This window comes from Branchiostoma floridae, chromosome 2 (genome assembly GCF_000003815.2).
Source record: "Branchiostoma floridae strain S238N-H82 chromosome 2, Bfl_VNyyK, whole genome shotgun sequence".
NCBI classification, from domain to species: domain Eukaryota; kingdom Metazoa; phylum Chordata; class Leptocardii; order Amphioxiformes; family Branchiostomatidae; genus Branchiostoma; species Branchiostoma floridae.
In genome coordinates this window covers 24,640,990-24,666,678 of record NC_049980.1, presented here as the reverse complement: position 1 = coordinate 24,666,678, position 25,689 = coordinate 24,640,990, and the positions used below count along the sequence as shown (strand labels likewise).

Genomic DNA, 25,689 nt, shown 5'->3' with positions numbered 1-25,689 from the left:
GTCGAAATGCCCGATTTGATCCTGAAGGAGTACTGTGGCTTCTCAACACGGTTCGAACGCCCCCTGCGATACCTAGGCCAGCCTAGCATCCGTGGGCAACCGTTTGAGTTTTGTCTCTTTTTCCTCGTATTCGTGACCAGCGGGGGCAGTGTCGTCCTCCTCTCCTCGTCATTGTCTTGTTCCTTCCGTTTCTGCATCGTGTCTTTAGCATGTAACGTGCACGAGTTGCCAACAATATTGGGGCCTTTCGCGAAGCCACCTTCAAATGACCTCCTTCTTCGTGACAAGCCCACATTCGGAAAACTCTCCGACGACACGAAATAGCCCGAAAGGCGTCTCTGTGACAGACTCGGCGGGTCCACCTGACGGGCCTGCTGTAGGGCGGGAAGTTTCTCAGGTTCCTCCTTAACCTCAGAAAGACGTTTGGAAATCTTAATGTACCTTAAAAGACCAAGATCAGCGACAGCGTCCATAGTAATACAAGAGGAATGCTCCCATTCTGCCGTCGCCATGTTCAGCCAAAGTCATGTAGTTGTCCTAGTTTCTCCCTACACCAACGTAACCCAAACCCGGCGACTTGTTTGTGAAGAAAGTGTCGCATTCATGCACATCCTCGTCTTAGCTGAGCTGAAATGGAGCCTGAAGAATGATTGATATTCCTTACCACGCATACTGCTGCGGAGAATGTAGAAGGCGGATCACAACCCCTGTCCCCGTGCCGTGAATCAGCTCCGTGTCGTCAGGAGTCCGTAGCAACAGTTCTCCCTCAAGTCCTGTCAGTCGCAGGCCCGGCCGCCTTGTACAAAAAGCTTGTCACAATAAACAAAACACGTTTACTAGTTTACAGAGTCGGTCTGTGGGGTAAACATGGATTGTCAGCTGAGCTCGGCATAATCCCGTATCACCTGCTGCTTGCTGCGATCTTCTCGTCAATCGGATCCCCACGTTGACAGACACCTGTTTGTCCTGTGGCTTTTTCCAATAGTACACAAATAGATACGCACATAAAGCTCGCAAGGCCGCCGGGTCCTTCTAAAAGCAACGTTAGCTCTCCGTGTGGACCGTGTCCCGCAAATGTTTATCCTGTGCCCCGAGCAAACACACACATCAGTATTGAAGTACGTCGGACAAGTAATGCAAGAGTGCGTCCAGGTAAACACGGAGGGTGCTCGATCCGTGCGCGCTACATCGCTACTCCCGGGTCGACCGGTGCGACCCCCCTATTCAGCTGGCCGTGCGGTTGCCATGGTGGGGCTTATTGGGTCACCGCCTTTTTATTATCGATGATTGTAGCGGGGTCATTAATTTGAATGAAGACATATGTAATGGTATCTTCAGAATGACCAGGGGACGGGGTGGGGTAACGTGTCCGACCTGTTTTTGTTTTGTTTTTGCCTGAAAGAAAATGCGTATAGCCTAGGGGAGGATTCAAACAGACTTTGTCTTGTGCCAAAGACGTTTTAAGCAAGGACAAGCAGGACCCGATCGTCGCTCCTTTCTCAAGTAACCACCGCTGTCTAAGTTATCATTCATTCACAGTGAATTATCTATGAAAGGCTGTCGATAGATTAGTATTTTGACCTGACACATTGATGAAGTGCCCGGTACAAAGACAAAGAAAGGTCGGAGTGCCGCGCGATAGATCTTTCTACTACTGAATAGGTACTAGTAGTAGCAAGTAGGCCTATTCGACATGGTGTTCTTTAAAAAAAGGTTAAGATCGGTACGTAGTTTAAAAAATTTCATGTGTATTTGATCCCTATCAATTTTGGCGGAGATAATGTACGGTTGTCTGCATACATGCTCCATGGCATGATTTCAATAGACGTGTCTGTGTGCATAGTTATTGTTATATTGAACAATCGCGGCACAAAAGACAAAGAATGGAAGGGAGACACACATAACTGGACACGCATATGCATCTTCGTAAGATTTATTTTATGATCGATTACTGAAAAGTGACACACCAGTATCAGAAACAAGACAAACACAATACAATCAAAAAGAAATCTAATCAAACAGCAAAACAAAAGAAAGATTATATCATACGCCGAGGACTACAACGGAGAGAAGCATTAGCTGACTAGATTGTGGGAATACATTAGAACTAGACGTGAATGTTTAAGGGCTCATGCCGACTTCCTCGACCATGATTCGTGAGAAGCAGTGTCCGCCGGTCTGCGCGTCCCCGGGGTCCATGGCGCCGCTGTGCCCGTGGTGAGGCATGTGCTCAGTACAGTCCTGCACGCGCAGCTCCACGTCAAGCACACCCGCTCCCACCTTGTCACAGTATCCTAATGTTTATGGAAAAAAGGACAAATATGTACGTGGCGAAGTTAGACATCAATACTGTATTAACGATAGAAAGAAATGCCATGTCAGGCTCTCATTTCCAAGCCGGGACACGATTAGGCAAGCCTCTACCAGGCTCCACAGGGCGCTGGTGGAAAAATAAGTCGAAAACTGCACTCCTCAGACATCTTACTCCTCTGGCGTGTTGTCTGTCTTATTTGGCCTATCTCTACTATTTTTTTCTGCGGCCCGTGGAGCCTGGTAGAGGCTACGGCTGTTCTTCCGGGGAACGACAAAGTAAAGTAAGAAGCCTTTCAAAAAGATACACAATCTTTACTTATGACTAATGTTTTAATGTTGTGCTATCATATTTCAAGAAGGACGGATAGAAAGAAAGAAAACGATAGAAAGAAGTAGATAGAAAGAAAGTACGACATGATAAAGTTATAAGTGATTTCTTCATACTTGTCGACTACTTGTCTGTGTTCATCCTATACCTCTCTACCCACTCTGTTACGGAGATACTCGGAATCCCTTATTCATTATTAAATCTCATCATGTACCTTCAAACTGCTGATGTTGGTGCACCATGTTGCCTTCGTGTTCCATCTTCATGACGATGGCATCGATCCCGCCCGGCTTCTGGCACTCGATGCCGTTGATGGTGAAGTACCACCGCTTGCAGCACTCCGTGCAGTTGGCGAGGATGAGCCCTCCGGAGTACGCCAGGCGGAGCACGCTGCTGTAGTGCCGCTTCTGGAAGCTGCACGTCTGAGGAGGAGAACAGGGAAATGTTAGCTCATGGATATTGACGTGACCGCAAGAAAGATACATTTGTGGCCTGGGGGAGGGCGAGTCGCACCTGGTAGTTTTGTAGTCATCTTTTAGCATCTCCTGCCTTGTTTATCTGGATTGAGGGGAAACTCATAAAGAGCCATGTCGCCAACCATCGTCTGAATACAGCGCAGTTGCACCAAGCTCATCCACCGTCAAATACAAGCATTTTATTAAGACTGAAGGGTATTTTGATGTCGTGATCAAACAGTTCGATGACTTCGTCTGTCTGACGCGCATTATTCCATTTTAGTTTCTTTGTTTTCAACAAATTCACAGGTGTATGCTTCTCCGACGTCACTAGTGAAGTCTATGTGTATGTAAAGTTTTCGAGTTACCTTCACCAAGCCGCCATGGTCCTTGAGACCGGTCTGCCACACACACTGGTGAACCGGCCATGACAAGGGCTGCACAGACCTAACATCGTCCCTACTGCCACGGTGGTGGCTCCCGTGATCGTGCTCTCCGTGAGCCGCTGGGTCGTCGTCATGGTGCGTCTCGTGCCCGTGGTCACCATGGTGATGCTCGTCGTGCCCATGGTGATGCTCGTCGTGTCCATGGTGATGTTCGTCGTGTCCATGGTGATGCTCGTCGTGCCCATGGTGATGTTCGTCGTGCCCATGGTCGCCGTGGCTGTCCGGGCTGTGTCCAGGATGGTGCGTCTCATGACTGTGGCCTTCTTCGCTGGAATGGTGTCCCTCGTGCTCATGATGGTCGTGATCGGCGTGATCATGGCTGGCATGATGGGCTGCATGAGCATGGTCTGAGGGAACAAAATGAATAGGAAAACAAAGTGGTGTCTTTGTCAAATTTTGAAAATAATACAAAACAAAAATGGCTTCCCATGACATATCAAAAGCTATCTTTTTTCACAATTGATACTTAAGTCTCACCATGACAGCAAAGACAAGCGATGTACCATTATCGTATAGACACTACTCTAAGGCGGCCATTAGTTATGTACCTTGGTCCTGGGCAGGTGATGAGTGGAGGGGGATGTCCACACACTTGTCCGTGCTGTTATACTGGAACTCACTTCCGAAGAACGTCTCGCACAACGTCTGGGCGTCCCCGTACATCTAAATGGACGGAAGGTTCGATTTTACTCTCCTACCAGTTCGTCTCTACCAGACTAACTACCCTCAGACTATAGGGACAATATTTGCCGGGAAGGGGGTGGCCACCATTAGGTTTCATTTGCCTACTTCGGATGGAGGGAGAAAGTGTGACTTCCCATGGACTGACTATCCCCATGGTGACAATCTGTTATCCTATAGAAATGAGCCTGTAGCCAACTGCGTGGTTGACGTCACGGTGACGTCACAAGGAAGAATGATGTAGTACAGTGTAGGTAATCATATATCAGATTTATCTCGCGACCATTAGACAACATTCTCCAGTATAATACAAAGGTCCCACCTCATCAAACGTTTTGCAGGATGAACCCTCCGGACAGTTGTTCCTGTTATTGTCGTCCATGTCCCAGTCGGACCTCCAGTTAGCTGAACAGGTGAGACAAGCATTAACACTTGTAACAAACAGTACCATTCAAAAGCAAGACAACTACACACTTAAAACGGTTTAAAGTCGCCATACAGACTTCCTGTATCTTGTGGTATGTTGTACTACTTAAATGATGGACAACTCTGCCGTTTGGTGAATATATTTTTATCTGGATTGTGCACAATGTAATACATAGGGGATACATACGTACGCATGTCGTGTAAATTTTCACCCCAAATCCTCTGACCAAAGTGACCAACAAAAAGATGTGAGCAGTCTAAAAATCATTTCCAAAGTTACCCCTCCGCAAGGAAGTTATATAACGTCATTGCCCTCCGTCATGAACGCATATTTGAACAGCGCCTTGTAGCGGGAGGAAGCGAAACTACACACCGACGCAAGTGACGTCATTCCTGCAGGCGCTGAACCAGCGGTCGCAGAATGACGCGCAGACGGGGATGGCGGAGCCAGAGTCTGTAGGTATGGACAGCCGTCGGATGTCGGGGGAACAGCTGTTGAAGCACTCCAGATCGATCATGAAGTTTTCACACCTGCGGGGTTAAAATAACGTGTTAGAGGCATCTTACCTTACACATGATTCTGTCTGTAGCTAGTAAGTCCCGGAACAGCGCTGGGTTCATGAAACAAGAAGTTTCTGCTTACCATTAATCAAAATAAATGCAATGTAAAACACACTAATGGTTTTGAATTCGTTGACATTCATGTCATTGTATTCCTTCCTAATAATAACAGTACAAGAATAGACTCGACCTAAAAATCTAAAATTCCCATAGACGCAACATTTCATCGTAGAATATCGTCATCATCGACACAGCCTACACAAAATAAGGTTTGCGAGGGGAAGCATGTTTTCTACTGTGATATTTTCTACGCGGAAAGTGGCAGATGTCTGGTGGTACATACTGCGGACTGAGGGTGCCACATCGGTTCCAGGAGAAGTTGTGCACACCGGGGACCGGTCTGACTGCGAGATGGTGGTCATGTTCAACCGTGCAGCAGCTGCCGTAGGCGTAGGAACTGCAGACCTGGAGATCGGGCTCGGGAGTAGGGTACTCCTGGGAGCAGAAGAGTGAACGGTAGAGTAATGTAGTGTACGAAATCTTCACATGAAACACGGCAAGATTGTAAGCAGTGTACTTAAATATAACAATAAGGTTTGTTATGACATTACAAGTAAAAATGTATGTAGATCCTGTTTTGATTACCCAAATGGCACAGTTATTGAAGAAAGTGCAAGCTAATTACATGTAGATGTTTCGTTGGTCTTGACCTGTCAAATGTCCCATACATAATGATGTTCACGCCTAGCCATGGCATGAATCAAAGCAAATGGCGAGAGAGAAAGCTAGTACAATGGAAGCCAATTAATTGCACAACGGAAAATCGCACACTTCTGTTAATTGCACGAAATCCCCAAATTCCATGGTGGTGCAGCCCAGCTTAATAACTTCGCTTTGTTGCACCAATCGGATAATTGCACGAAATGCTCTGGCAAATTGGGTGTTCATTTAAGCGGCTTCTACTGTACTGTCAAGCTCTGCTATGTACCACAAAGCATTAAGAAGTTTAGCCACCGAGTCCGACAAGTTCTTCCGTCGACCGAGCTCTTGTTTTTTGGTGCTGAATAGATTTTAAAGAAAAACAAATTTCGACTTATAAGTTGATATACGCACGTTCCCTCCCCTATGCCTAGAGTCGATAAGAAATGACATACGAACCTTGTGGTGGGGATCGTCATGCCTGACGCAGGCCCAACTGTCACTGTCAGCCTGGCTCATGTCGCTGTGTCCGTGTCCGTCGTCGTGATGGTGGTCTGCGTGAGGGTTGTGCTCTTCGGCATCACTAGCGCGTGTCTGGGACCCAATGCTCATGATGTTGATACACGTGTCGTCGTCCTCCGTGTAGACGTACGAGTCGCTCCAAATGTTGTTACAAAGACCACGTCCATCGACGTACACCTGGGGGTGAGGGGTGGAGAGAATGAGCAAGTTGTGTTCTTTCCTTTAGCGGAGAATATCATTCCTTCCGTCATGTGTTGCATAACCCGGAGCTTATTAAATCATACAGAAGCAATAAACTTTTAAGAGTTCCAACTATTCTATTGAAACCGTTTTCGCAGGGCTGCATACCTGTTCCTTGGTACGGCTCATAGGGTTCTTTCTTTTAGCGCTCCCTGATCTCCAATGCCTTTCAATTACTAGTATCTGTCAGTTATCTTTTGATATTCAGCTAAGTCTTCCGATGATCCCATAAAGACCTTTCAATGATCGCTTGATGATTTTTGGTCGCTCATCGGTTTTCCATCAGTCTTTGCTTTACTTAAAGGAGGTCTTACCTCAGCAAACGTGCGACATTTGGAGTCGGGTCTACAATTGTTGATCCCCTCAGGTGAGTAGTACCAATCCGTAGCCTGGCTCTCTGCGCAAGTCAGATCGTCCCGACAGGCATCGAAGAAATCGTCGCAGAAAGACGAGCAGATCGGGATGTTCTGCACGGCCCACGGGTGGCCCCGCTTGCCGTACCGGTATATCATAGGGTCGCAGTGGTAGTGGCAGTTCATCGCCAGTCGGAACTGTTCGCACCTGTAATGGGGAGGGTGGGGGTACATTGGTAAGGCTTAGGTTACATTTCCAAACCGGGACCCGGCCGGGATGTTTTAAGAAACGCAAAATTAACATATATACCTAGAAATATACACAAATCATATCCATGAATCTTATTTTGACAGTTTGTGTATTTTGATATCGTTAATGTAATTCTTTTCGCAAGCCCAGCCGGGCTCCGGTTTGGAAATGTGACCTAAGCCTAAGGCAGATCAACGTCAGTTCGATTTGCGGTAATTAAGTCAGACGTATTAAGTATGAGTTGACGTATGTAGTTCATACGAACAATTTGAACGCAGATCAAATTACTAGTAAGTATGTAGTTATCGGCGTCGAATTCTGACCTCACGTGACTTAAGTCAGTGCCCACCTTCGACAGCAGCCGCCATGAATGCAGGCTGTATGTGTTAGTCAAGTCGCTCCACTCGACCAGTAAACTATTACTGTAGCATCAATGTTTACTAGAAGTGATTACTAGTATCATACAGGCATATGCATATAGCTCAGCCTTCTTTTTTAAAGCGTTTACGTAACTGTATTTGTCACTAGGTCTGCTGGTGGATCACAATACCAGTATCTCTACGTTCGGAGCGAAGTTGGACGTACCTGGGAGACATGGTGCCGCATCTGTTCATATAAAACTGGTCAATCTTCACCACGGGGCTCATCCTGAGCTGCTGGTCAAACTCCGCCGAACAGCAGCTGTTCATGCTGTACTCACTGCAGACCTGCAGATCTGGCTCCGGACCGGGCGTCCTCTAGTAGAGAAAATCACTTGTGACTTATAAGGTATTTACAGTAAAGTCTTCTTATGTCCATGCAAGCGGTATGAATTTCGGCCATACCTATTTTCTTGCTAACATTGGAGGGAAATGGAAACAATACGAGAAAGGCAGCAAATTCATTTGGAACTGTTATTGTTATACAATAGAGGTTGGTGGCATATGATGGACATTCTTCCACCCAGCTTTAGCTATCATATATTTTTCATCTAACGTCATCACCTTGTGTTTCCTGTCACCGAGGCAGCCCCATTTGTCTTCACTTTCCGCAGCGGCGACCACCGCCTTCCTCGGCTTGGTGACCTGCTCGGTCGGGTGAGCGGTCGGGTCCAGGCACGGCGCGTTCCTGTTGGACACGTACGTGAAGGCCGAGCCCCAGACGCTCTCACACATGGCCTTGGCATTCTTAAAGACCTGCAATAGCGAGACGTATACACACCGTCAAGTAGTCCAAGTGTCTTTATTACGACATTTTCAAACTTACAAACCTAACCGTACAAGCAGAAGTACTTTTGAACCGACGTTTCCACGAGTCGTGAAGAGGTAGAATGGGATTACAGAAATAAAACTATCAAACTAGCCGTATTCCCAAATAACTATATAACGTTACAGACAGCTTTGTGAACGTTTGGTAGAACTTTTAGAAGCACATCATGCGATGTCATACTTACGTCCTTGATGAGTTCACATTTGGAATCCGGTTTGCATTTGTTCTCTCCCGTGGAGAAGTCCCAGTCCGTGGCCCAGTTCACGGCGCATGTGCGGTCGAACTTACAGGCGTTGAACATGCCGTCACAGAAGTGAGAGCAGAGTGGGATGCCTGGGAGGAATATATTGATAGGTTTTTCTAGCAGATTCTTGCCCGAAGGCTAATTGCGAGTGACAAAATGGCATGGTGACAAGTTGAAACAATGGTAAACAGTATAGCAAGCGACTACTCTAGACTAAAGACTAATTCTAGAATGTAACTAATTGGATTTGACTTCCTTTTTTAACACAGTGGAAGACGAAAGATGCCGTCTTTTCTGCAATGTGTGGGTTCTATGATGTTAAGAGGGGAGAATTTAAATCAACTATCAAAAAGTTAATGGTAAAAGACTCGCACAAAGAACATGTTGAAAATGCGGTTGACCAAGATGAATTTTGAAATAGGGGAGATACCATCTGTTTCAATGAAACCTACACCCCATTACGAATCATCACTATGATGTGTTGTGACACTAAGGCAGTACTAGCGCATGGATACCTACCTTCTACCACGGGTGTGAAGGGGTCTGTGGCAGGATCAACACCAGGGACGCGCCATTTGTTGAGGAGGGGGGAACATTGGTAGAAACACTCGGAGTCAATCAGGAATTCTTCACACCTTTGCATAAAACAAGGGTAAAGACGGGTTAACAAACAGTATGCAATCTTATTTTCTAGCTACCCAATTCAAAAAGTCTTCAATTATAACTGGTCCTACTTTTCCTTAGCAGGTAGGAGCTAATATTGAGGAGCTATAATCTCGAAGAAGATCCTACGGTGCCATAAGCCGGCCAAAGGGGGTCTGACGGGCACCGGAGCATACACACTTCTAGACCGGCTTCACTCCTCTGCCAGCTTTTGGATCTGCTTGGAAATTAAGGAGATAATCTTTCATTGGTCGTGACAGAGTAGACAGACGCTACGCACAGTATCTACTGATTCATTGTACCATGAAAATTTCCCTAGCTCTTTTCTATCCTGATATGCATAAAACATTTTGCAGCTTAATACAACTCCTCCTTAACATAGCCACCATGTTTGCAGAAGAGTCCCACCTCGGGCTGAGAGGGCCGCAGGTGTCCCAGTTCATCTGGCCGACCTTGCGGATGGGCCTGTTGACCATGTCGTTGTCGATCTCGGTGGTGCAGCAGCTGTCCTGGCGGTAGTTTCTGCACGCGTTCAGCTTCGGCTCGGGGGACGGCTTCTTCTTGTGAAAATCAACGGCGTCTGGATAGGAACAGATAGATATTGATTATACAGTAAGTCAGTATAGACCTGAGGAGGGTAGAAGAAGGACTACCAAAACGTTGGCAGGTATGTATCTCTTGGCTGTCAAAGAACTTTCTAACTTGATTAGACCTGGTGAAAATGTTCAGCAAACGGACGTCTGTAGTGTCTGGAAGGAGATTGGTTTGAACAAGGAGGTTGAAAAGGGGCCCCTATTCAACCTTCTTGGTTTCATTGATGAATGATGCTGTGTCTTATGACATGTATCTTATTAATATCAAACAATTCATTGGTATTTCTTTCGTGGCCTTCCGCTAATCACTACTTCTTTTTTCTCGTTCCGAATTCGTACGAATTAGCAGCGTATATGAGGATGATCTGGTACATCAAAATATTATTTCTCGGGTCCGATACACCCGTCAGAGTGAGTAAAGTGGAAGTGTCTTACCGATGATACACTCGTCCTGTCTCTTGAAGGCCGGCTCGACGCTCTCTGTCCCAGGTTCTGGGACCGTGATCTGGCCCTCTGTCGGCGGGAAGCGGAAGTCCAGGCATGGTGTGTCAGGAGTGGACTCGTAGGTGAAGGACTGACCCCAGATGCTCTCACACAGGCCACGGCCGTTCCTGAACACCTGGAAGAACGACAAGAAGCTTTAGTATTTCGTGTCGTTTGCTGCATCACACAAATCATTTTAAAAGTGATCTATGGAGGATATGAACATAATATAAAGTTGATTCTCTTAACGGTTTCTTTACAAGGTCGATTAAATCAACCCTATATAAGCATTGCATACCAATGTTGATACCTTTGCTTGTTGATACCCTACTTTTTTTAAGTGATACGATATGGGTGTCTCCAAAAAATAAGATCTTCTTTTTTTCTGTTATCTACCGTATTTCTGCATCTGTCAACTTAGAATAAGTATGGTTCGACGCTTGTTTCTTTCTTCATTATCGTAGTAGTGGTAACTTAACCCACTTTTGTCCTAATACTATAGGGAGGCGAATGGATAAAAAGACGAAACATTAAAAAAAGGTGACGAAGACGTAGAAAATGTTTCGAAAAGACACATAAAGCAATACGCCGAACCCCACATGTGCTTTAGGATAAAAACGAAGCGTACCTGTGCAAAGGTCCTGCACCTCTCTTCGCTTCGGCACTTGTTCAGCTCACCGTCTTCTATCTTCCAGCCGGTGATCCAGTTGTCTGCACACGTCATGTCCTCTCGACACGCCTCCATCCAGTCGTCGCAGAACTGCATGCAGACCGGCACGCCCCTGACGGCGGACGGGTAGGGCGCGGCCCAGGTCGGCAGGGAAGGTGAGCAGCGGTAGAAGCACTCCACATTCACCATGAAGTCTTGACACCTGCACAGACGGAAATGGCACATGATATGTTATCGGTATTGTCATTTGATGGGCCAACTACTAGTTCTCTTTCCTCGCAGCCATGGATAGTCGGGGCTAAATCTCAAGGGTCTGTAATGGCAGTCTGTATGCAACGAATAGTGACACTAATAGTAATACGACAGCAATTGCCCCAGGTGCGGCCATAGGACTGTAGGCTTTAAACTACGTACACAGGGAAGGGCCCCTTCTCTTTTTGATAAGTGTGGTGGGTTTTTTAAGGTGGTAGAGGTGTGCATCTCCTCAAGCACGTGACCTCCATTTAACGCCCTGTCCTCAGGACGGAAATATAGACTATCAGTGCTAGCTAACATCGAACATCAACTGGGCTGGCTGGCTAGACAAGACCTAAGGACTAGACCTAAAATGATATGGAATAAAAGTTGACGGATATATTTTGCTATACAGTTTACATTATCGGATCACAGTTAAAGGCCAAATCAAAGCTGTGTGACATTGTCACAGCAAAGGTATTTGCCCGCCTCCTGTCGACATGTCTAGCTTAGATGGCGGATTACTTAAGACGTGTTTGACAGCTTACTGTTATCGGGCCCTGCGCTATCAGATAAACAAATATCTCCGTCAAGATTCCGTGAAAAACATTCTATGCGCGATATGCCTGATATTCAGCGTTGGGTTGAAAAAAAAACTAATCAGAAAACCAAACTCATCTTATTGATTTTAGTCTCTTGTAAACTTACGTAAAAAAAACTATGTTGGTATTAAATCTGAAACCACAAGCTTTCAAGATGCTTCCATACGAAGTCCTAAGTAAAGTTGCTACTGTCGAGAGTGAGAGTGAGCTTCTGAAACAAATGTGTTCACTTCTGAGTTTGAAAACTTAAAGAATTAATTTCATTATGTAATTGACCTAGAATAGTCTTTAAAACAGGTGCCAGTCAGGTGGGAACACCTGCGTCGTGGCGCGTTGCGTCATCCTAGCCTAGGTAAACACGTTAGACCAACACAAGCACAACAACACCGCCCAACGCAACACTGTATAGTATCAACATCGATTGACCACAACCCGTCCCGACATTCTTTGTGGTAAGCAAACTGTGTCATGACTAGTAAGGCCGGTATTTGCTTATGGGCAACTTCGGCATATTTCCCTCCACCCTCCTCCTTATGCAAAAATGGATCGTTCCAAAATTGAATTTGAATAAAAAATCAGCCCTGCGAGAATGGACTGTTCATAATATGTATACATTTTTTGTCTAGAAATCGCCCCAAATACCCGTCTTTCATGTCTTTTGAACGCAATCCGCTTCAGGGAAAGAAGACAGATTTTTTGGTCGAGCAGAGGAACGATGTTTTCGCATGCCTTCTTATCAGCTACTGAGAGGACTAGACTGAGGTACTGTAATTCTTGAACTGTTAACAGTCACCGTTCAACCGCTAAAATTTCATAATCGCACAAATTTCATTACTCTACTGCCCCCTCCCTCTTGACCCGAAACTACGGTTAGTTAATACTAGTACTGTACTGTAATCACACTTTTATTTCTTGATTACAACACACACACAACATGCTAGTGATTCACGCATTAACAAGGAGGGTACTGTTGTTCTTTAAAAAATGGAAGTTGTGTCGTATTTTTCTACAGATGCAACATGTTATGCAACCCTAAACTTTGGTATTACATGTACGTACCTGCAGCAGGCAATGTCGTGCCGTACGGTTATGATTTGAAGTCTTCCTCACATCTACACAAGGCAAGGGCAGTTCCTGTACTTATCCTGTACGTTATGGTGAGTTTCCACGTTCTGTTAGATTTGTCAACGGTGTGCTATCAGAAGATTGAGCATTGTGTCGGAAACAAATTCATGAGACGTATTCGGCGTAATCTAAATGTGCAGACAAGCACACAAATTTATATATATATATATATATATATACATACAAGATTTCAACGAAATTTCTTATAATAGATACACATGTTGTGTACTGTCAAGTGTTTCAGGCGTAAATCGCTTCTTGTGATGACGTCGATATTTCTGCCACAGTTTGCGCACGCATTGGTGGTAATACCACCGAGAATGATGTCTTCACACTCGTTGTTTCGCGGTTTGGCTTTACTAGTCGTTCATGAATAATAATTAGAGCGAATTCTAACAACACCCGCATTGACCAGATCACGTTTGTCATGCGTGTTCATGAATATCAATTAGAGCAAGCAGGGGTTTGAAGACCCTTCCTCATTGGCTGTAACCGAGTTGACCAATAAGGCCATCGCTTATGCTAAATGTCGCCCGCCTATTGACTGCGCATGCCCCATAATGATGCAATTAGTGATGACGCACACCTAGCACATCGCCCAACATACATCCTCTAATAATATCATAATCATATACATGTATATTGAAACGCAGGAACGCGGCGGGTGTTGAAAAAAGCCGTAGGACCCCCCCCCCCTCAAAATATCCAAATAAATCATTTTAAAGTGATTTGGGCCCGAAATGATAACGGGTCCTTTTAGTTAATATCCCATGCACTATCATTTTAAATTTCGGGTGCCCTGAGTACCAGGGCAAAAGTCAAAGAGTCAAAGTCCTTCCCGCGCCTAATGGCGCATAGGGCGGCGCCCATCTCCGTTTCAGTAGCCCTGGGCCACACAACTTTGTGCAATCACTACAGCAGAGGGCTAGTCAGTAAGTCCACTGGTAGTGGTGTGTGTTCAACTTCCATACTCTTTCCCAAATGCTGAGTACTAAGCAGAGAAAACAGCATGTACCATTTTAAAGTCTTTGGTATGACTCTGCCGGGGATCTACCGAACTCGAACTCTCGACGTACCGAATGCAACACTCTGCCCGCTCGGCCATTGCACCGGTTATACTGGTTATACCGCTAATACCGGGACACAGGGGGCCAAAATATACACTTTAAGTTTTGGTCTGAAAATGGTAAAAAAAAACATGTGGGAGTATTGACCCCCGGGGCCAGATTTCAGGTCATTCGGCCCACGAATCCATTCGACAGGAGAAAAAACAACAACAAGAATTTGAAGAAATGTGACGAAAACAATATTTCATTCCATAACATGGTGGAGTGAAATAACAATGCAATTACGTATAGTCCATAAGTACATTTTTTTCAGGGCAGACTGGACCATGTTACACATGTATATCTCGCTGTCTGGAGTGGCAGAGAAAACATCTCACCGTTTTTGTTACAACAATTTCATCAACTGGCCAGAGAGGACCTGCAGGGTGTAAAACTCCGCTTTTAAAAATTTAATGTCCCCGACATGCACTCCCCGTGCAAGGTCAGCCATAACCTGCAAAATATCTATCCGTGAACTACCTGCATGTTAACTAATAATTGTTAGTCATCTCCATCTTACCGCTTGCTCAATGTGCCACAGTTGTCCCAGCGGAAGCCGTCCACCTTGACGATGGGGGTCACCGAAAGTTGCTGACCGATGTCGGCCGAGCAGCAGCTCGAGTCGGAGTAGTCCTTACAGACCCCGAGGCCTGACTCCGGAGACGGGGCGTCCTTGTGCTTCTCTCCCTGCAAACACCCCGTCTGCAGACCGCCGGGATAGTCCACATGTCCCGGGTGGTCTGCAAAAGAGCAGCCAAGGACGGAGAGAACAGCGAGAAGGTGCAGAAGACTGGCCATCTTGCAAGCTTGTGTTGTCCGTCCGATCAGGCCACACCATATAACGACGTGCCGATTGACTCTAAGTCTGGCACCTGCTCAACTACTGTTGTCCTAGTGTACCGTAAGATCTAATGATTAAGCTGTTATAAAAACATTAGCTAGCATGTTAGCTGTTTAGCTGTTTGATTAGGCCGAGAGGAGAACAGTGAGAGAAATTGTGCTGGATGGATGATCGTTTGTGAAAAGTTTGCTAACTTCCTGATTGGAAGTACATCGCAGAGAATGATTTTTTGAGGGTGCAACAGTTAGATGATTACTGTATCCATTTAATAAGAAGCATATTTGCGTCTGACGAACTCCTTGTTGACTCCGACCAAAGTACAATGCAGGTAAACTCGCCTGGCTGATCTGTAAACACCATTGTTCTGGGTATTTCATCAAATCGTAGTCAAGCTGCTGAGTACACAGCAAGCACTTCAAAAGTCCCAGCGTCCAGGAGATGTAAAGTGGCCTTCTGATGAACTGCATTCCTTTTAGAGTTGTTGACTGATGATATATCTTAGCGGCATTCGTTCGTTCAGACCAGGGCTCTAGCCAGCTCGAAAATTTTATCTGTCAGCCGATTCCCATTGTTGCGAAAACCGCGAAAATTAACTGATTTCGACTGAGAACTGATACCTTGAAAAACAGTTTTTTAATGAGATTATCGTATGCGAAAGAGCGCCGACACACATCGTCAACAATCATAACAATTATAGCAAAACAAACAGTGTGTAGCTTTCTGACCGTGCCGCCTGTAGCTTCCACCATGGATTTTGGTCTGTCAAGGTTGACGGATTGGTTTTAAAATTTTTCCGTCATACGCAGCAAATTTCCGTCAATTGACGGAAAAATGGACGCTGGCTAGAGTCCTGGTTCAGACACTACATGTGCTTAGTATCACAAAGCGCAGCAAAAATCATTGTTATTTCAGTGTTTAATGAGCAGCAAAGTTGTTTACAGTGAGTTGCTATGCGTTCCCCTTTTAACATGCTCGAGTCATCTCTTCGAACAAGGGACCCCCATTTTACGCCCCTTCCGAAAGACCCAGGTTTGAGTCAGGGTCTAACCAAGGAGCTTTATGAACAAGTTAAGCTACAGGGGCATCTCTTTCTCACCGGTGTTACATATAAAAAATGTCTTTTCGAGAAGCTGAATGTGGCGTTTGTGATTTAGCGTCATGTAGAGCCCGATCAGATTCGTTTTACAATATGTGTATGTCAGTAAATTGAGGGCATTCGTGGGACAGTCCTCAAGGTGTCTTACAAAATTCAGTCGCGTAATGGCGGGGAAGTTTGTTGTAGATCCTAGGCATTGCGATTTCCTAACTTTTCACTATTCATTTTAGAAAGATATTGTTCGTTCGTTCACATGATGTTTTGGTTCGATTTATTGTCAACTAAAAAGCAAACAACGATCTCATCTATTTGTTTGAATACTCAGCTCTTGTCTATGGATTCGACGTTTTTGATAGTTGGACCTAAACCAGGATGATACCAGCACTTAAGTAACCCTGCTCTTTCCAAGTAATGCTGTGTTCTAGAGGTTCCGGCAAATTGTGCCAGATGGCGCTTTTAATTGCCATAAGGCTAGGAATAGTATATAATTTACCATCATGTCATTCAAGGACACCGTGCGATTGGAGACGGGAGAAATAATTGACTAGCCAATCAATCAATCTAATTGCAAAAAAAATTGTAGGATGCAACCGGCATCGTGACTATAGATAACTATCTGCATTAACCGTCCCAGCCTTCGAAGTATGTATGACATTAATGTATTCCTAGACAAGCCATTTATTTGTTGCTAATTCATGATAGAATTTGTTTAGTTATGCTTTATTTGCTGCTGATAAAAATGGCCAAGGAGTCACCAATTATACTGTCTTGCAGATTCATCTCAGAATTCATTTGAGGAATGGATGTGAAATAAGAAATTGTTTCTTTGCTTTCTTAAACGTTGCTTGCATATATTTTCATTGTTGTTATGTATGCTTTACAATGTGCCAGTTGATGCCCGGAATAAAGAATAATAAACATTTATCGATCTCAACGGTAAATATTCACAAACGTATATGCCCATAAAAAGCAGTGAGATGTATTCTATTCAAAGATTAAATAAAATTCGGTTGCAAAAAACAAAACGATAAAGACATTTACAAATTAAAAGAAAAATCTATTTTGAATACACACACAGCCGGACCCCTTGATGTTGAAGAGAATCAGGAGTTATCCAGCTAGCCAGTACGTTATCATATGACATATGATCCTCACATGGAATCAGCCCTTCACGTCCAGTAAAACGTCCTAAATCTTGAACTTCATTACCGGCGGGCTATAAACCTGCCGTGGTCATTTCTGAAGACGGTAGGTCTCCGTCACGAGCGGTGATTTAGCTGAAGGATCGCCCAACTGCCAGCAGATCGATGGGTGAAGAGCAGTCCGTGGCAGCAACCTTCTTTAATGGCACGCCCTTGTGGGTGACAAACGGCCAAAACACTTCAGCAGATCCTCCCACGAACAGCCCAGGCAAACTTGTTGGACCAAAACTTCTGTGTTGTGCTTCAGCACTTATCACGAAGGCTTGGCAGTACTGTCCATCAGGACGTATTGTCTTACAGAAATTCCCATCTCAGGGCTTTTATCTAGGATTAACGTTAACGATAGGAAGCTGGCGAAATTTGGCACTTAATTTGTTAATACTGTTTTTATGCTAGGCACACATTTATTGATGAGTATACAGAAATCGGCACATAAAAAGTACGTGAGATGATGAATGTCTTCTTCAAAGTATAATATTCTAAGGGAACATTAAGTCTCATCCACGAAATTGGAGTGCTCAACCATTAATAGACGTGTCGTGTTTTATGATCATTTATTGCCACTGCTGCCGGGTTTGATTGCGAGAGGGTGGGGCGATGTAGCGCGCAAAACGGCATTGCGAATTATCCCTATCACAACAGCCACACAAAATAACTGTCTATTGATTACTGTATTTGTTTTATACCCGTCATTTACTAGTTATTCAAAACCGTTCCATAACAAATAGATCTTTGGACGTGCTGATCTACAAAATGGTGTTCAAATGTTTGATTCTAAAATGATCACGTGATCATTCGCCATTACCCAGGATGCACCTCATCGTATTCATCAGCGATGATGAAGTTTGGTCCTCGTTCTTAAGATGTCGTCAATCATAATTGTTCATTGATGCACTTATGAGGGAGCCATCTCATATCCGATGTAATCCTTCAAATATCATGATCAGCAGGGCACAAATTGACAGATGGTCGAAGGGTCAGGGTCACGCCCTCTGGTTGTTAACGACTTTGTCAAGTCAGCTAAAGCTGCTAAACAGGGTATCACTGGGGGGGGGGGGGGGGGTCTGTACAACACAACTCGCGCTGTTCGGGGACGTGGTCCTTGGGAGTTTTCGGGTTAATGGCGTTGAACGTGAGGTAACCCAGTCTAGGACTAGAATACCAATGGGCACTCAGCATGACGATCACCATGGTTACCAGTCAGCTCATAGTCTGACAGGTCCCCCGGCTTACACGTATTCGCTGCGGGTTAGGGTACACGGTATTTTCATTGCAGTACAGTAGAAACCCGCTAGGGGCCTTTATGTCATTCGTTTTGCCCATCAACCCATAAACAAGGTGCCATAAAGGTTTATCAGTTTCTCCTGTTCTTGATGTTCACAACCAGGCACACACAAACACAAACAAACACACAAACGTATAGGACCGAGAAATAGTCTTCTCGGCGAATGTAATAAAACTCATGGCTCCTCTCATAGCGACATGTTACCAGACTATTGCCGGCTACAATGACAATGCTCCATAAATTGATGCCGAGAATGCCGAGACAATGGTCATCGTTTATAGACCAATGGGTCTAAATACGTGACACAGAGCTACGGGCAAGACTTTGGTGACCACGGTACCGCCTATAGCATGCAGTCGTCCGATGATCACCTATCCCCACATGACGGCGTATGATATCTTCAAGCGAAAACTGGTAGCTATTAATCTCAGATGAAAGACCGTTTGATATTGAAGGCCGCCTTCACTGGAGCGATTGAGAGGAGGCGTGTGAAAGCTTTATGTTGAGTCCCACATTAGCATATTCATGGCGCTGATCGGGATACTGCGAGACACCTGCCGCACACTTGTGCTGCTGCAGTCAGGTTCACCGCGTCGGTGCCGACATGAATATCTCAGAATGCCTGGGGCACCGATTCAATTACAGATATTCTGATTAGAAAACTATTACTATGAATTAAGATGAATTACGCATCTTCCAGCAACAATGCCTGTTAGACGTAGCATTCAAACAACAATTAAGGGCATTAGTAGTGTGTTACTAAATACATGCCGTCCGCAATATCTGGCTAAACGATGACAATGCTATAGCACTAGTAACTTTCGCAATGGCTCGGCTGGGACAAAAATATTTTCAGTGCAAAACGGCATGTGCTAAAAATCCCCTGTTATTGCCTCCATATGCAGAAATTCACAATGCTGCCATAATAAAGAAAATTGATATATCAAAGTGTTTTCATCACGCTATCATTTGCTGACCGATATTTTGGTCCTTTACCGTCTGACGTAGTCAACCACATAAAACACACTGTACCACTGTCCTGTCAATAAAGTTTCTTTTTTAGTTCTATGCCGCAGAGCGGAGTATTTTCCAGCCCATTTGGCTGATAACATCATCGATCTTATAATTTCGATCCTGTCGCTTAGATTGCAGCGAAAATGAGCCCCGGTAAATTGCCAGGGCTCACAGAGGAATAGCATTGCCCTTTTGATGTATGCCATGAATATTCATAACCTGGCTTCTCTCCAGTGGAACTAGATAGGGTGTGTTTCGGTGTGCGGGGCTTCAACGTATACGTTGAAACATTGCCCGTGTTCTCTGTTGGGAATCATGTGTCAAACATGTACACTGTCGATACATTCCAACTGTTTCTTAAAATACGTCGTCTTTTCATGGCATCCAGTAACTCTAGAGTTGGCCTATAAATGGTAGCAATTCCACCACCTCTCCAAAAGTATTTGGCCAGGCGATACAGTAGAGCTTTACAAAATATCTTTTACGCGGTGTTATGCTATGAGAATATGATGAATGTATTTGAAATTAGCATAATGTTCATCCCTCACTTTTGTTGATTGAGTCACGTAGAAAGGTGTTCAGCTACCAGGACGACACAATTCCTGTTTCATCACATTTCGTCTCCTGGGTAGACCCATGCGCATCTAGAGAATAATACCGCAAATTACTTCAGAATTAACAGGCAATGGAGTCAAGAGAAGGACGTGCCATTATTCCTAAAGGAATGTAAACATTCAAAAACATTCTGTCAGATCAGCAAACGAGCTTTTCCATCTTGCAGGATGGCGACAAATGGCAAAATCTCGCCATTTCATTAAACTTAATGATGAAATATACAAGGCATTATGGGTGTTTACGACTCACAGGGTCGCCATCAATAAAACGAGTCACGTGATCTCGAACTTGAGGCGTTCCCCGCTTGAAACGAGCTTCATCAATCAACTTACAATAGTTTATGATTTATGAGTTATTATCTACATAATGCCTAGTTGCCACCCGTGGCCTTGCTTCATTAATTGGGCTGACCTCTGATTGCTCTTAGGTAGATGTTGTAGTTTGTTCCTGTTAAATTTTCACAGCCGTTTTATAATTTTTGTCGAAGAATGTCGCAAAAGTCGGTTATGTTTTGCTGCTTCAGCGATGCTTCATCGACATGGCGTTTCAGGTGGCTGCGTTTCAAATCCTTCACAGGGAAGCAAGACAACATTACAGATAGATCATGCGAGATTTATACGCCGGGGAGTGCGCGCCAAGTACATTTGAATACGCGCCATCCTAGGTAAGCAGTAATTCTCCAACCCGCAGCCGTCTGCCGTGTGCAAAGGTATGAAATTGGCGTAGCGGCGCCCTGATGAAAGAGCGAACCGACCGAACACTCGTCAGCACTTTGAAATCAATCCTGCTCATTACGGCCTTCTGATCGATGACAAGTTCGTCAAAAGAATATCAATAACCGGAGGTGTGGTGAATAAAACACCTGTTCATGGAACATATGCGCCTGGCAAGATAAAGATGGGGAGGGGGTTAAGAACGTCGTCATTTAATGCTCACGATGTTATCGTTTGCAAGAAACCTGTTACTCACCATAAACTTCGTCAAACAGATGGCTAGCGACGAACAGACAGCCCCAATTAAAACAGTAGTGTTACAAAATCATCATCTGTCTTTCACTGAGACAAATAATCATTTCTTCACAAGGCTGGAGAAGCGCAATACGGCAGGTATTGTACCATTCGAGGAAGCAGGGAGATTAGAAAAGAAATGATGGCTTAGAATATGTGTGTTCTGTTGCCGTCTTCTGTACTGTAGGTATATATAGCGATGTTTGATCGACCCACGAAATGTTTTGTATGCGCTGCACTGGCCCGCTGATAGGCGTATTACGGCATTCGATCCCTCTTTTAATAATGTACCAAAAGAACAGACCGGGGGAAGATTACAGATCTGCGCCCATCAAAGAGGAGGGGTTGCGTGGAGAATCCCACATCTTCTCTCACGTGGGCTCAAAGCTGCGGAGAACAAGCAGCGGCACTCGGAAAGGTCAAGTCATGAAAACCAGTCCTGTCAGCTGCCGAGTCCGAGGCATGCAGGCACGGCTCGTCAGCAGCCAAGTGATGCCGGCAAAGCCTTGGCTTACCGGGCGGACAGTTTCGTCACGGTATGAATGATGCATCCAGATTAGAAAAGGCGACATTCGCAAGGAGGCTGACACGTTCGTGTCGTATTTTGTGTCATCGACAATGTCGCGTCCATAATGATGTGCACTATGATCAATTCGAAGTAATTTCTGAAGCCCCTTTATCCCCTATTTGGGATCACAATATCGGCGAAATAAGCCTCAGATCTCTGGCGCTATCCCAAGATCTTACGCCGTCACCCAAGAATCTAGGGCCCAATGTCTTCTATGACAGTGGGAGTACAGCCATGCTTGCAGAAACAGTCATAGGTGCGCATGACTTCAAATCTCGCGAGAACATTCGAGAATTGGTACATGTACCCAACAGAGTGCCCTTCTAATGTGGAGTCATTGACTACTTTCTATCAAAAGTAATGTTATGTGGACTTCCAAGTGTTCTATTTTCCTTCTTTTCTTTCTTTAATCCATGTTTGATTTGATTATGGTTTGATTTTACAATTCAGGCCAAACCGGCATATTTACAAGAGCCGCTAGTCAAACAAGAGTTCTAAGACTTCCAATTAGTGTTTTATTTTCCCTCATTTCTTTCTTTAATCCATGTTTGATTTGATTATGGTTTGATTTTAGAATCCTGGCCAAACCTGCATATTTACAAGACAGAAGAGCCGCTATTCAAATGAGAGTAGCAGAGCGTTGCGTCTTGGCCGCATGTGCCTGCCACACCTTCCATTGGCGCAAATTGCATTCAGTGGGCGGTATTAAAACAGTTACGATTTAGCGACTTAAAGTGCATGTACGGCGTAACCACTTTCCTGAAAATGTCAAACATGCTTCACTTAGTAGAACAATTGGGCAAGAGGTGAATTTACCACTTACCCTATTATGTCGTTCAGGAACGGTAGTTTGCTGTGGACATTCGCTCGATCGCAGTTTTTGTAAAAACTTGAGAAAATTTAATTTTTCTAAGCTCACGTGAAGACACCAATTACACAAGCCACATTTTAAAAGTACGCAGTTTTATTTGTGACTGACACTTGTATGGAAAGTTAGAAAGTAGGCAAATTGTTCCAGGGAAGAACATTGCAGAAAGGGAACTACTAGTATTATATAATAACCAGGTCGATGGCCCTTTCTAACTTCTACCTCTACTGGTAATCTCATAATCAATGGTCACTACAGAAGCCCGAGTTGCTCGTTGAGACTCAAACAAAACACGCGTTAAGACCAAAATCAATTCTTCATTTTCAAAAGGGCATCGTTTCCGCTTGGGGCCAAGAGATGAGGTCGTGAGTACCCCAATCCTTCTGCCACGGGACCTGTCAGAAATAAAGTATCCCCCGCTATTTGGTAGAATCACTTCTGTCCTTTGAAGGTTGATAGCGGAAACACTGAATGTCACAGAGAGTAAGTGTCGAGCCGGCGGAAGAAAGGTTTCCAAAGTGAGCGGGTCCTAGGGTCGTTTATTTTTCGATCAAAGAATTCGCCTAACATGATAGGGAGGTGAATAGGATAGATAAGGTGGAGACCGTCTGATTGGACCCGAACAAAAGGGAAAGCGGCGCCAGTTCCATCATTGCCTGTTGTATTGATTGTCGATATCGTCTGTGAAGGCTGCTCCTTCATCCGGACCGCTCCACTACTACAGGAGGGGTGTGGTGGCCAGTAAATAAAAACTTTCACCGGCCATGGGCTGCAGGGTGATCCGTTTACCGTGGTGGTCAGTTCATATCCAATTCGATCCTATTATTATCATATGATTTTACCCACCCTGCAGATGGACTGTGTATTTCATCGTATTCCACTGAACTTCGAATCTGCAGCCCAAGCGCCTCCAATTCTATTCAGTCTGTTCAAAGACGAAAGTGATGAATTATGATAGGAGAAAGTCGTTTGTGCGGATAACCGATCTTGACATCAAAAAGTTCCAATCCGAACTTTAGTTGGAAGCTTTGTCACACTTCGCTCTCGATGATGAATTAAGTAGTCTACTTAATTCATCACCGAGAGCAACGCGTGACAAAGCTTCCAACTACAACCTTACCAGAGAGCGACTTTAACGACTAGAATCAATGGCCCAAAATACAAATACTCTAATACATTATCAATAGACTAATGCCTACGTAGTCTTCTCACAAGGAAATGTCGAGCACCGTTTTACAAAACTGACTGTGCGTACACAGATGGTAGATTATCATAAACATGTGGGTGTTCAACAACTCTGGTCACGCATTGGGCGTAAGCGCAGTATCGAACGGCGGAGACTTTCCTCTCCTTCCATCGCCTTCCGACTTCTTAATACCCGCCTCACATTATATACGATCTTCGGACGTACTTCGCGATCGCAGGAAGGTCGGCTGATTTAAGATCTTAAGATGGTCTTGCGTATTTTTCGCCCAAAACCTGTTCCCCTCACATATAAGCGAGGCTCGTGCGATCGACGGCGAATAAATCTATGATAATGAACCTCCCATGACCTCTTGCACGCGGACAAGGGAATACAAAACGTTCCTCAAAAAAAGGCAAGAGATCAATAAATGTTGCTTATTTTGTTGTCGGAATCTTTTTAACCAATGAATGGAATGCGAGGGCATAATAGAAATGACACAAGAAAGGAAAGTGTGTCACAAAGCCAGCCTACATACTGCCACAGGGGCCACAATGTTAGAATTACCCTCACATTCCCAGAAATTCAATATTTGTAAACAATCGGAAGTCGGGTGAACGTCGCCCGAACGTCGCCCGACTAACGGGCGTTCGCCATCCGATTTGCGTTCGATGATTAATAACTATGTCTGTGCTCGCCTATCGGTCTTCAACCGTTGGATTGACGCAAGACTATTGCCCGATACCCTTGCGAGGTACGCACGATTTGCACGCACGATCTGCGACTCGGTAACGAGCTCTGCGATCTCGGAGATCTCCTGCGACTTGTCGCTTATGTTAAGAACATGTTTCGCTGCACCGCGACCGTCGTAAGACTCCTGAAAATTTCCGGCGATCCCTAAAAATCGCAAGATGATCGTGAGAACACCGGACGTCTTACTCACGAAAATGTCATTTAGAGCTCGTAAACTAGTCTTCCGATCGAATCGCGCCTAATGTGAGGCGGGTATAAGCAAAGTCATGAGAACCCGTACTGTCAGCTGCCGACTCATTTACACCCGCGTGTGGAGCGAGGAAAAAACTTTGCCGCAGCTGCCAGGTCGGAACCAGTGATCGATCTCTCTTGACCACTCAGCTATTGACGCTACTCTGGTGCTAAGACACAGTGAAATAATACTACTTTCTTTGAATCGCCATGATAAAGATTATCATGTTAAGTACAAATGATCCTTTGACTGTATATGAACATTGCACCTTTCTCCCAGAAGTCTGCACTTACCCATTCCTACCTCACCAATCGGCATCACTTGGCCGACAACTCGGGACGGGACGACGCGCTAAAAATTGGCAATAGCTCCGGATATTTATTGAACCCGCTTTGCTAATCCCTCTTATGTATGCGACACACCACTCCTGAATAGGAACGCGTCTTGAGAGCCATTTGAATCAGGTAGAATCATGCATAACTGTCGAATTAACCAGGGAAGGAGCAATCGTCTCCAACTACTGTAATACGTTACGTCAGGTTTGAACCAGTCCAGAATCAGTCGTGGTGGCGTTCGAACAATACCTACCGTTAAGAACAGACTTTTATTTATCACCGCTTAAACCATTTGGCTTCAAACCACATGTCTTCACTATTGTGCTCTGTTGGTGAGAGGAGCGTTTCGTAAGTTTCCACTTTTTAAATTGATATTAATTTGCGGTGGTGTTTTTTCCTGTTTGTCGTTTGGAGAATACAGTTTTCTTTTTATTTGATTGCTGGCCAA

The 25,689-nt window shown here is 44.8% G+C and overlaps 1 protein-coding gene across 2 annotated transcripts; it reads right to left on the bottom strand.

Annotated features, from left to right (window-relative positions):
• Positions 1-1,915: 1,915 nt before the first annotated feature.
• On the bottom strand, positions 1,916-15,136 carry LOC118409671. 2 transcript variants are annotated; one of them, XM_035810854.1, is made up of 17 exons: positions 14,763-15,136; positions 11,134-11,377; positions 10,458-10,641; positions 9,838-10,009; positions 9,286-9,401; positions 8,707-8,855; positions 8,258-8,449; positions 7,860-8,011; positions 6,986-7,232; positions 6,369-6,608; positions 5,554-5,705; positions 5,023-5,180; positions 4,546-4,628; positions 4,091-4,205; positions 3,465-3,889; positions 2,856-3,063; positions 1,916-2,294 (listed from the first exon to the last, which is right to left on the bottom strand). In XM_035810854.1, exons 1-17 carry the CDS (start codon positions 15,038-15,040, stop codon positions 2,122-2,124), a joined length of 3,288 nt encoding a protein of 1,095 aa, XP_035666747.1. In that variant the 5' UTR covers positions 15,041-15,136; the 3' UTR covers positions 1,916-2,121. The 2 variants fall into 2 exon arrangements, with proteins under 2 accessions (XP_035666747.1, XP_035666748.1); XM_035810855.1 differs by having other exon boundaries at positions 3,465-3,874; positions 14,763-15,133.
• Positions 15,137-25,689: the final 10,553 nt, after the last annotated feature.

What these genes read in the sequence shown, in the direction of transcription:
- LOC118409671 (XM_035810854.1), bottom strand. Translation starts at nt 15,040, where the DNA reads ATGGCCAGTCTTCTGCACCTTCTCGCTGTTCTCTCCGTCCTTGGCTGC. An exon ending in GGTGCAGGACCTTTGCACAG is followed by an intron (nt 10,642 to 11,133) that starts GTACGCTTCGTT and finishes TCGTTCTTCCAG; the next exon opens with GTGTTCAGGAACGGCCGTGG. An exon ending in CCTGCAAAACGTTTGATGAG is followed by an intron (nt 4,206 to 4,545) that starts GTGGGACCTTTG and finishes CCGTCCATTTAG; the next exon opens with ATGTACGGGGACGCCCAGAC.